This window comes from Tenebrio molitor, chromosome 7, assembly GCF_963966145.1.
Source record: "Tenebrio molitor chromosome 7, icTenMoli1.1, whole genome shotgun sequence".
Classification (NCBI taxonomy): domain Eukaryota; kingdom Metazoa; phylum Arthropoda; class Insecta; order Coleoptera; family Tenebrionidae; genus Tenebrio; species Tenebrio molitor.
Window position 1 is genome coordinate 3,020,605 of NC_091052.1, and position 12,304 is coordinate 3,032,908.

The 12,304-nt window shown below is 34.0% G+C and overlaps 2 protein-coding genes across 4 annotated transcripts; both read left to right on the forward strand.

The window, feature by feature from the left end:
• Positions 1-1,224: 1,224 nt before the first annotated feature.
• On the forward strand, positions 1,225-4,922 carry LOC138134911 (leucine-rich melanocyte differentiation-associated protein). Of its 2 annotated transcripts, none has more exons than XM_069053501.1 (5): positions 1,225-1,493; positions 3,285-3,512; positions 3,705-3,844; positions 4,110-4,321; positions 4,735-4,922. In XM_069053501.1, exons 1-5 carry the CDS (start codon positions 1,431-1,433, stop codon positions 4,812-4,814), a joined length of 723 nt encoding a protein of 240 aa, XP_068909602.1. In that variant the 5' UTR covers positions 1,225-1,430; the 3' UTR covers positions 4,815-4,922. The 2 variants fall into 2 exon arrangements, with proteins under 2 accessions (XP_068909602.1, XP_068909601.1); XM_069053500.1 differs by lacking the exon at positions 1,225-1,493 and adding an exon at positions 2,525-2,899.
• A 177-nt stretch (positions 4,923-5,099) lies between these two features.
• cindr (CIN85 and CD2AP related) lies at positions 5,100-11,040 on the forward strand. Of its 2 annotated transcripts, none has more exons than XM_069053492.1 (4): positions 5,100-5,457; positions 5,519-5,989; positions 6,472-7,053; positions 8,632-11,040. In XM_069053492.1, exons 1-4 carry the CDS (start codon positions 5,454-5,456, stop codon positions 9,417-9,419), a joined length of 1,845 nt encoding a protein of 614 aa, XP_068909593.1. In that variant the 5' UTR covers positions 5,100-5,453; the 3' UTR covers positions 9,420-11,040. The 2 variants fall into 2 exon arrangements, with proteins under 2 accessions (XP_068909593.1, XP_068909594.1); XM_069053493.1 differs by having other exon boundaries at positions 5,101-5,457; positions 5,522-5,989.
• The last annotated feature ends 1,264 nt before the right edge of the window (positions 11,041-12,304 follow it).

Consider the following 12,304-nt stretch of genomic DNA (forward strand, 5'->3'; position numbering starts at 1 on the left):
ACAAGAATATGAGTAACAAATTGTCATTTGACGTCAACAATATTAAAAGTGATGAATTTAATTTCACTATTTGCTCATAAGTATTTGACGTAAAAAAGAAACAACAACATATCAAATAATGTTACTTTATGCTTCCGTTTCAGATATTAATAAATTAAATGATTAATTAAAAATACCTAGGTCCTGGACAGGATACTATATTTTTAGCACAGGTGATTTAGAGATGTATCCAATCGGGTCAACGCAGGATTAAAACGAATGGTTGTCAGGTAATTTAAAGCAGATATGTCCCAGTCGAATTAACGAAATGTTAATCACGTTGACAAATTGATCCTTTAATTAAAAATACAAGCATCGAATCACGCGGATTTATCTGTTAATCGTTAAAACTGTGTTACGGTCCGAATAAATTTTATTACGAAAAACAGTCAAGCTACAATATTTTGTTGATTAATTTTGCATCGTTTTTAATCATCAATTTAACCATTCATTATTGACGTTAGTTTTGTTCATATTTTGGGGAGCCCATGTTGTGTATGAAAACAGTTTTGTAGGTTTGGCAAAAAAGAGTTATTACGCTTCATAAAAGTTTTACGGGTTGGTATTTACTCCCTCAATTGTAATCACCAAAGAGTTATTTGTCAGTCAGTCAAAATAATATCTTCGTGCGTTTGTATAAAATCGTACAAAGCCGGTTTATTGTTTCGTGCACATAAAATGAATGATTTGCAATATAATATTTATTTACGGAAAATTTAAAAATAACAATGGGATAAAGACTATCTATAAATTTCATAAGAGGTTGTCGCTTCCTGTCAATGTATCGTGCATCATAAATTCACGAATTAATATGCATGATTTTGTATTTTTACAAAATGACGATATAAATAAGAGCGAAATTATGTAAAAAATTGAAAATTCTTTCGAGATAAGTCTTATATCACATTCAATTTTTAACTGACCCAAACCGCACAAAGGAACAATTTGGTCTACTTAAGACACAAGTACGAGGATGTTCGTTTGAACATTTTTAATATCTTTGCCATCAAAGCACTTTAAACTCCACATTCTCAAATCTCATTACAAAGTTGCGAACTTCGATTTTCAATAATAATGCCACTGCATCGTTTTATTCATATACGAATTCGAAATTTTCAAGTATTTATTATCTCTTGCACCGAAAGCGATAACGACAGTAGTGTACTGATTTTGTTTTTGTTGGCTGAGATTCTGATAAACATTTTATCAAGTAAACGCTTATTGTACCCGAGTTTCTTGCGCAGCATGTTTACAAATACTTTAGCAAATCTCGTGGGTTTTAATTCAGTTGTAGAAAATATGTTGTGGTTTTTAAAACTTGTTTACCAGAAGCAATAACGATGGTGTTACCTATCGAGTTTCTTCATGTTCAACGATTATGTTAAGCTTCAATGGATTCCAACATGGCAGACTTTCAAATGCTTCCCAGTTCTGTGACGTTTGTTGACAATCGAGTGAGTACATACGTGTATACAATATCGTTAAAATTTAAAGCTTTGCTTTCTTTGTCAGACATTCTTTACGCTTGTTAGATCTGCTTTACGCGAATTTATTTTCGCTTTATTCAAAGCCGAAGTGAGAATCTCCCTGCAACTAATACCCATACTCTCAAGCAAAATGATAATTTTATGATGAAGGAATATTTTCCTATCTCCTATTTATATATCTCAACATTCTCTGATTACGGGTTGTGGTGAAGTCAAAGAGCAATGACATTTCCTATAAAAAAATAATAACCCGGTACTACCTAAATTAAATCGCCAACTGACAAGACTTTTTCTTAATTATTTTTTATTTTGTGTAGCGTGTGATAAACTTGATAACTTATAACGAAATTTCACAATGTTATAAAATTAATAAAGGACAAATATCTTCTTATAAGATGTTCAGTAATCACTTCGGCAGCTGTCCTTAACATTATCCTTATTCTGGCATGAATTAGTGTTTGGGACGCTCTAATCTGTTGCCACCACCAGTTGGTCTGACACTGTAATTCCATAATGAGATAAAGTTCTCTGCCTTCGTTAAAATTATTATTCAAGTGCATGCTCTACACTATTTTTTGTACTGTGTAACAGGAAGCTCAATTTAGCAAAACAAAGGTATGCAGGAGAATCTTTGTTTAGGTAAAAAAAAATAAAGATATATCTTTAAGCACAAATTTACTGTAGTATTGTTGTTTCAAGGTTAGTTCACTTATTAAAAGGCAGTATAAAATAATCATAATCTATAAACAAAAATTGTTTACTTCTATTCATTATAAATATGTACCTTTTCGATAACCTCTTGATCTTTTTTTTTGATATACATATTTTTAAAATTTGGAAGGAAAACTCCACCCATATATTTTTGCTAATTAAAATAAACAATAAGGTCACCATCGTGGTAATATTTTTTTGTTAAACATAAATGTCGTTCACCCACGTCTTCGTAATGTGTATGTGTAGTAAAACAGTATAAAAAAGAAAAATTACACTAATTGTGAAATTAACAAGATCAGAACAAAAGTCGCTACTAAGGTTTCTTGTTTGCTGCGACCTAAAGGTTACGCTCAATGTGATACAATGCAAGTGGTTATAGGTAAAAGATGTCATAAAACGTTTACCGTAGAGAGAAGCCTCTCGGTGTTATGAACATATTTTTACAAAGTGATGATGAGTGCGAGAAAAGTTATCGGTGTTTATGACGATGTGCACAATAACAACGGTTATTAATGGCAGAAAAGGCCACACAAAAACCAGTACGACGGTACTTCAGCTGTAACATAGTCGTCGAGACTAGAGCAAAGAATCGATTTAACTTTTCTCAAATCAGTTACACCAAACAAATGAACGACTTAGAACGAACCAAGTATGAAAAGGTAAGAGGAATCGGTCCTGAAAACACACAAAATTCCAAACGCATCGCCTGACGCTGAAGTGAATTACCTACAACTGAATGGTTCAGAATTCGAGACTAATTAAGAAAAAAGATTACGACTCTCTAGAGGAGTTTGTGTAGTTGTAATGATGACAATTAGTGCTTTTTGTGAGATCTGGTCGTGGCGTATTTGCTCGGGTGAAAAAACAATCGCCTTATTAAATTTAATAATGGCAGATTACTGAATCAATTAAACGAAATCAGATTGATTGTTTACCTTCGAAATCTGAAGTCCTTTAATTACAGTGAATAATTCATGCGTTGTCAATGTCTTGTGACTTGTCGCATTTTTTCTTGTTCTACAGCGACGTCTGATATTGTTTCAGTTATGCTACAGTGGACAAAAGTGTCAACGAATTCCTGAAGCTTTAGTGAAATTATATGGTGCTAAAGTACAAAGCCTGGATCTGAGTTACAATGAATTAGTCACTCTGCGAGGTTTAGAAGGATTCCCGTTACTCACGGAGTTGGTACTGGATAACAATCAACTTACAGATACATTAGTTCTTCCTTATTTACCTCATTTACATACACTCTCTCTTAATAAGAATAACGTAAGTCCGTCCAACAACTGCTTTGTTTAATATCCACTCTTTACTCGAGCTTCACCCTTAAAAAGGTTTAAGATAATTAATCATAGTCAAGCTGACGCCAAGCCTTCATTAATTACTGGTGCAATAAAAATTAACTCCAACATTTAGCATGTTGTTGTACCAACTAAACACGTGAATAATTCTTGCTTCCAGATTGTCGATATTGAATCATTGATCGTGAAAATCAGACACAATTTACCGTCCTTGACTTATTTAAGTTTATTAGGGAACAAAGCTTGTCCTAATCAGCTCTCCAACATTGACAATGACGACGAAGATTACCAAAGATACAGGTAAGCTACCGTGGTTAAGTAATTAGGTACACCTACACCGAAACATCATCATTACTGTAATGGCGACTTTTCTCGTTCTTACTGTCTTTTTGGCATTTGGTTGATAAAAACAATGGAAATGTAATTGAATTGGAATTAATGTCTGCATCATTTATTAACGTACATATTTATTTCAAACCGAGTCTGTCTTGTTCTTTTTGGTGCTTAAAATTAGTTGCGGGTCTAACAAAACAAGATGGAATGTGTTTAATTACCTTTTTTTCAGATACTATGTGTTGCATCATCTTCCGGCTTTAAAATTTTTAGACTCCAATAAGGTGCGTGAGTGGGAAAAAGGCGAGGCCAGGCGTAGAGGGCAATTTATGAAAGTCGTTAGACCAAATCTATCAAATATAGACGAAAATTCGCGGAATAACACAATTTCAAATCCTTTTACTCCGCTTCCCAAGTCGATAAGAAGCCCGGATGACTTTAGAGGTATTTATTATGGAAGCTGTGTTGAAACAAAGTGCTTTATTTTCGTCTCACTTGGTGCTTTACGAATTATTCTTGTTTGTATTTTACTGTTAAACGTACCTAATCATTGTAAATTATTAACACAACGCGAAAATTCAACTTTCAGCCGAAACGGAAATCATAATTTCTATGTTTTAATCCCAGAGCTGAATCCTGAAATTAGGACTAAAATCTTGGCTAGAGCTGGCTTTATGAAACTAAAATATGCTGTTTGTTCAGCACATATGCAATTAACCGTATTGCTGCATTTCCGAGCCCTTCAAACAAATACCTCGTTATACGTTACAATAGTGTTATTTAAATCTCAGTTTGCTGTTCTCTGAAGTTCATTCCTAAATATCTATGAAATGATTGTTATGATTTAATTATTTTAGGTGCGTACGGAAAATGCAGATACCGTTACAACGGCAAGCACTCGGAGGGCAACAGATTTATATGCAACAGCGACCTTTGATTTTTTTACATGATTTTGTATTTTATGTAAGAAAATTATCTTTTTATATTCCTGTTTTAATGGCATTATAATTTGATGTTGTACATCTAAATATATATTTTTATCAAACGTTGTTTTACTTTCTAAGATTTGTTTTCGGCAATCTCCATTTTTTACCGTTTCAATTTAAAGAAAACTTACACCTAGAGCTACTTTAGATTGCTGTAAGAGGGCGCCACCTATTTAACTTTGTGTCCGTACGGTTGGTAGTATCTACGATCACGATCAACTGTCAAAGAAATGGCCAGTGAAGACTCGTTAAGTTCTTGAAAAAATAATAAATTTGTAAAATGTCCGGGGTTGGTTAAAGATTATATGAAAGGTTAAGAATAAAATAATATTGTGTGAACATTGCAGGCTTTCTTACATAAATGTAATCGTACAAAGTGGTGACTTTTATAGTGTTCATGAACGGTGCGACACTGACATTTACGTAATCCGTCAGTGACATTTTCTGGGGATATTCGGTGACAGGAAAAAACAGTAAACGTAGTTGTTAAAAGTTAATAAATATTAGAATATATTTATTATGATATCATAAGGGCAGGGCAAGTTGAAATATGTCCGATAATGTGTTAAAATTATAGTTCACTTTACAAAATGGGTCAGTATAAATTTAATGACAATGTTATGAGTCAAAATGTTTGATTTAAACAATGTTTCAGTAGAAGTTTTAGTAGAACACGACTATGTTGCGAAAGAACCCAGCGAACTAACAATTACAAAAGGCGATATCATCAAAGATGTGATCAAGAAACAGGGTGGTTGGTGGGAAGGCACATTGAATGACAAGAAAGGCCTGTTCCCTGATAATTTTGTTAAAGTGATAGACAAAGACCCAGTAGTAGTGTTTAGAAACAGAAAGGATGCAGCCAGGATAAGACAGTGTAGGGTTGTGTTTAGCTATAAACAGGATCATGAAGATGAGCTTAATTTAAATGTGGGTGATATCATTGACATATTAGGAGAAGAGGAAGAAGGCTGGTGGCGGGGAATTCTTCATGGGAAACAGGGTGTCTTTCCATCAAATTTTGTGGAAGAGATTGTGCCTGTTCCTACTAAACTAACTAGTAGCAAAGAAAACCTAACTAATAGTGCTGGAGGCAATAATGTCCCACCACTTTTTGCTAAACCTAGTAAGTTGGTCACTTTTAACTTATCATATTTTGTTCATTTATTTATATTTGCCTTGCTTGTACTTTCATAACAGCCAGTTTTTTCTGTTATCTGTGGAAGTATTAATCAATCAGCTCTGCTATTAATGTTTAAAAACTGAAAGTAACACATTAAGAGCTTTACAGTATAATGGTCATAATGTTTATATAATAAGAGATGTACACAAAAAATTTAAAATAATCATGCTGTAACAGAATAGTTGCAGTGGGAGCCAAATTTTTTGTACAATATGCAGTACAGTGTTATTTTTCACATAATTTTTTTGAATTGCGTTCACATTTTTTTTTCCTATTTTCATCATCAGATAGATAAAATTGATTAAGCACATAACTTTATCTCAAATATGTGTTACTGATAAACATGTACTAAATTTGCGATCTTTATTGGTTAATCATAAAATACGTGATTTTTCGAAACGCGAAGTTTTACCGTTTTTTTCTAGCTAAAATCCTATGTGAAGTGAAATTTCCATACAAAGCACAAAATGAAGACGAGCTGACACTGAAAGAGGGCGATTTGGTGACTCTCCTCAGCAAAGATGGCCAAGACCCCGGCTGGTGGAAAGGCGAGCTTAACGGCGTAGTCGGAGTTTTTCCCGACAACTTTGTCACGGTTTTGCCTTCTCCCCTCGACGAGGGCTCCGTGAGGGACGACAAGCGAGCAAAATCACTCGCCGATCCGCTCTCAATCAAACCCAGTACGATAAGTGCACAACGAAAATCGTTAGAAACAGTCAATAACGAAAAAGTGGAAGCGGAAACGTCGATCAAAACGACACCACCTCTGCCAGGCAAAAAACCCAACGTTCCGGTCAAGAAGTCTCCCTCAAATTCGGGTTCATCGGGAAGCCTTTTTCACGGGTTGAAAAAGAGATTCGTCGATGTAATTGACGGAGGCGGCGGGAGTAAAATGTCGCCCCCGAAGATCGAGCCCGGCGAGAGTTCGACGAACGATAACGCCTTTGACGATGTTCACAGAAGGCCTCTTCTGCAAGACGTGAGGGCCAGTCGCCCCAAAGCTCCAGGTATTTTTTTAATTCTTTTATCTATGTTTTTTATTAATCACATACCACCTGACCTATCAGAGATATGGTGTAATTTCTAATTCTATGCTGCTGATAAGATTACAAACTTTTATTTAATTTTTATTCGCGTAACCTGTAAGTTATTTCGAGTGCAAAATAATAATATGGACGAAACCGCTGGTGATGTTGAAGGTTCAAATGAGATTTTACCTTCTAGTGATAATTTGGGTAAGACGTCCAACGTTTATGGACTTAACGGGCATTTGATTAAATAAGTACGTGAAGAGAAACTGTGGAATGGGATATAATTTTGGAAAATTAAAAAAAAATTTCATTCCGATGTGATCCGAATTAGTGTTTTTTTTTTGTCAAGGCAATAGCTCTATTTTTTGGATGTTTAAAATTATCCAGATCTAGAGGTGGCTTTATTCGTTTATTGCATCAAGTTTAGCTGAACTTGAGATTTTTTTTTTGTATTTTTAACAGTTCATGATGTCAATTGTGATATTTAAAAAATTGCAGCCTAGGAAAATGACACCATGATTTTTTCAAAGACACTCCCAATTTCATAATTGTTTACCGTGACATTTTTGATACTTTAATTTTTTCTGTAATCTTAGACCACTTCATTGAGTTCATTATCTAAAAAACTAATGAAAAACATTAAATACCAATATTGTGATAAAAAAAAAGATAAAGTAAACTGTCAAGAGAAACACACTCTAAATCCATATTTTATATCATAATTACTGTGACTAAGATTTATGTGAAGTCATTCGCTAATAATAAATATTGTGTACACTATGAAATCATAGATTGTGTTAATGAATGTTTAAATTATACAATTTACATAACTTCTTAGTGGCAAAAAATTATTGTAAAAACCTATTCAAAAGGAAGAATACCATAATTTTACTAACGGTTCTTGTATACCTTGTTTGGTTAATTTATTCAAATGGCAAACTGGTTATGAAATGCATTTTAATGTAATGTGTGTACGATCAAGATTTCCCGCCAAAACAAGAGTCATGAACTTACTCTGAACATTAAATTTTCATCGCAAAATGGGTGCAATAACCTTTGAAGATCTTATCAATTTTTGAAAGATATGTTTCTCAATATGGTGTACGTTTTATTTAGATTAATTCATTTAATAAATTCACGCTGATAGAATTCCCAATTAACAAACAGACAAAATGTGTGAAATTGATTCAAATGCGGTTTTAAAAGTGACAGTTGGTAAAATTCAAAATTTTTGCAAGAAATTAATGATAAATAAGCCAAATTTAGAACGTCGTACGGTAGAATAATTCTGTTGTCAAGTTTAGGACAATAACCTCTGACTACATTATCAATTTTTGGAGTAACAGGAAAGATGTCTGAGTGTACACAATGAATCGTCAGCGTTAAGTTGTGAACTTTGTTTGAATGTTATTTTTATACGAAATTAAATATGAATTGAAAAACGCAACAATCCAAACGAGTCGGGTAAAAACGGAAGGCGCTCAAGAAATGATTATTTAGAGATAAGCGATTTAACTGTACGTGGTTAATGAAGTTGGCGCTGTCTGCTTGCAGGAAGACGGCCTCCTTCAATCATAGGAAAGGATCCGGAGCCAGGCCTCATGAACGGAAGCACGGATCACAACGTCATGGAAATGCCGACGGAATCGTTACTCTTCGGCCAAAACGCGCCCACCGAGAACGATCCCGCGGAGAACAAACCCAAATTGCCCGAATGGGTGAAGCACCCAGCTCCGTGGCTCGAAGAGATGAAACTCAACCAAGCGAAGAGGAGCTCCAGCGTTCCCGGCCCGGAGAAATTGAAGTTAACTCCGACAGACAAAAACGAGGCGGACGAAACGAAATCGAAATCGATCAAGAAGGAACCGAGTCCGGTGGATAAATCTAAGTCAATAATTAATTTGAGCAGCAGAATGAAGACACCCCCTAATGAATTCGCTGTCATTCGAAATAAACCTAACGTGCCAACACCCTCCAGACCGCAGACAATACAAACTCTATCTAACTTAACTGATGTCTATTCGCAACAAAAACAACCCACACAGATCCACACGAAAGTGTCACCGATCACCAATAAAACGCCCTCGCCCATGCAGAAGACAGAAGCGAATGTTGACAGTCACGCGAGCGGTGATTGTTTAGAAGAAACTCCCCAGAAAAATTATTTCGAATTGCGGCAAAGGATAGCTAAGCTCGAGGAGTTGGTGGAGAAGCAACAGCGGAGTCACGAGGCGGCCATCGATGAACTTAGAGGTAAATTGCAAATAGAAACTGAAATGAGAATGGAACTTCAGGCGAAATTCGAAAGGTTTATTTCGGATGGTGCAATTCAACAAATTTAAAATTTTATTTTTGTATTGTTTGTAGCTAAGTATTTTTCGCCATTTACATTGTAGATATAATCCAGTTTTGCGTTGTAGGCTAAAAACTCAGCGATTTAATTACTATTGTAATAGTTCGAGAGATCTCTTACTAAAAACGCGTATCTATAATCCCTACTAAATTTAGTTATTAAATTTATTTATCTGTTTAAACGTTGTATGGACGCTGGATGTCCATTGTTATGTGATAAGCGTTCCAATTTTATGACATTTTAAAAAGTACGATTTACCTTGTACAACATTATCAACCAGAACTAGACGTTCAAGTAAAATTTTCTCGCAAAATTAAAAATCAGTTAGAGTTTAGTATGTATTGTCATAACACGAAATGAGTTCCTACTTTTGTACGATTATTTAACATGCAGGTTCTTTACTTTTCTTTTTTTTTTCTTATTTTCACGTAACGCTTGTATTTTTCTCGTAAATTTTTAAATTGAAAAGTTTTATCAACGAACTTTATTTTAATCAACGAAAAAAGAGATTGTACATACTGTAAAAAATCTCTGTCTAGTCAATGAAGTCAATGTTACCTAGTTCAAAAGCATCGTTGCGTCTTCCTTAAGTTATTTAACACAATTTTCATAACATTGTTTGCGCTTTGATTCTGTGATTAACTCATTCACTTGTGATCGATTGGGTTTATTTATTGTTCATCGAAATCGTTAATAGCAGAACTCTGCGTTCAAGCAAAGAATTACGCATATCGTAGCTGGCAGTGCAACACCCCTTCCTTCAAGTACAAATGTAAATTAAATTGCTGAGTTTCGTGAAAATAATATGAGAGAGAATTGCAAGATTTTATATAAATGAATTAGCTACCGCAATTTTTATATAGCATTTTTACCACTTAGCCTAAATAAATTAACAGATACCTATATATATTGTAAAAGTATTACGGAAAAAAATCATTCCATTGCTCAGTAGTGTGAAAATTAGGATTTTCACTATTTATTTATTTCGTCTATTCCATGAACGTGTTGTATATTTTATCTTTTTATGTAAGTAATAGGATTTTTTAATCTATTTTTATGTAAGCGGGTTGTCGCCAAAGTATTTTTGGTGCCACAAATGTGACTTCTTCTATTGGCACACACGATCAGGTTATATTTTGTAATTAATTACTTTTTGACGAATAAGCCCCAATATTTTGTTATTGAGTGATTTCTTGTATTTTTATATATTCTTGTATGATTATAATTTAAGTGTTCAAAGACGGTGATAGGATAGCTTTTAAATAATCATAAGAAGCCGCTACATGGAATTGCTTTAATTATGGTAGCTCAAGACTTTCATTTAACCCTGGTTTGTTAAGACATTAGGTCGGTGACTCAGTTGTGGGTTAACTGTAGGCGAAATTAACAATAAGTGCTTTTGCAAGTCAACTCATAACTGAGAAAAGAAGTTTGTGTCTTTAAAAATCTATTTTTTGAGAAAGTATCGATTGTGAGATTCAAAGAAAAATTATAATGATTTTAACATTCCATAATAATTCACTTAATGTAAATAAATAAATATTTAAATTGAAGAATGTACTTAGAAACATTGTTGAGAAATAACAGTAAATAAAACATACAGAAAATTATGTGCTTTTTAGCTAATCCTAACATTAAACCCGGTGTGCTGAATTTGAATAGTTTAGAAAAATCATCAACCAGCACTATTCTAAGATGTTAATAGTTTAGTTTCAGCAACAGCCTCCCCAGAATTATTAACTGCATTTCCTCTAACCACTGTAATTGTAAAATTAAAATTCTGAAAGCGAAGGACTTCGGGAAGTTTAAATTTAATTATTTTGAATTTCACGTCATGTCAAAGATCAATCATACTTTCTAATTTGGTTCCTCACATCACACGTTACAAAAAGGGAAATGTATTGTGGGCTACTTTTTCTCCTACGCCATCTTAAAATGGCATATCGCACGCCACCGCTTTTGCGCTACATTATAACTATTTTCGTTACGCTTACTTCCAATACAATCTCTTATTCGCACAAAAGTTGTCTTTGCTCTCAAATTGTAGGTACCGGACGCATCATCAGTTTTTTTCAGCGCCGCTCCTAAATTCCTCGCGTTTTCTATTTAATTGGTTTTTATTGATAATTTTGTCTTTTAACTTTTGGCCGCTCTTTCGTAGTTCCAGGCCAGACAGAACATTTGCATAATGTTAACAACTCAACCGTTGCAACGGGGATATTTCGTTTCAAAGCACCATTCTGTAAAATGGATTAAAACTAATCCTTTCGTTATTCCTAGCTTCGTGCATATTAAACAGCCGTTACTGGTGGAATACTCGGGATCTGCATAAAAATCACGTTTATTCTGTGAATTCGGAAAAACCACCAAAACCACAAGTGAACAAAATAAATCAGTTTTTTAACAGTAATTGCTTTAATTCGGACTGCATTATTCTTACATAATGTAGAATCAGATTTCCGAAAATGTATTTTTTGTTCGACAGTGTTAGAATTTGAGAATTTTCTCCTGTCAACGGATTTTGATAAATGTGACAACTTGTCAAAACGAAACGTCAAGCTAATTTTAACGATTTTAAGCGATTTTGAGCCTCTAAGTATCTCGTCGAACAAAAAAACGTTGTATTCGACTCGTTCTTGTGTAAACTGGACAATTTACACACGAACTCGTTAAATAAATACCTATTACTCTCGTGTCAAAAATAAATTCGAACTTTTAGGGAAATAACGTTTTTCATGTTGTGTGTAACTAGAATTTGCAAAAGTAATTTTGAATGTTTAAGGTTGGTTACTATGAATTAAGAGATTCCCTAAATCATAGGGAGAAATTTATTTTTGACACGAAAGTATGTTTGGATAATAACATGTGATATTT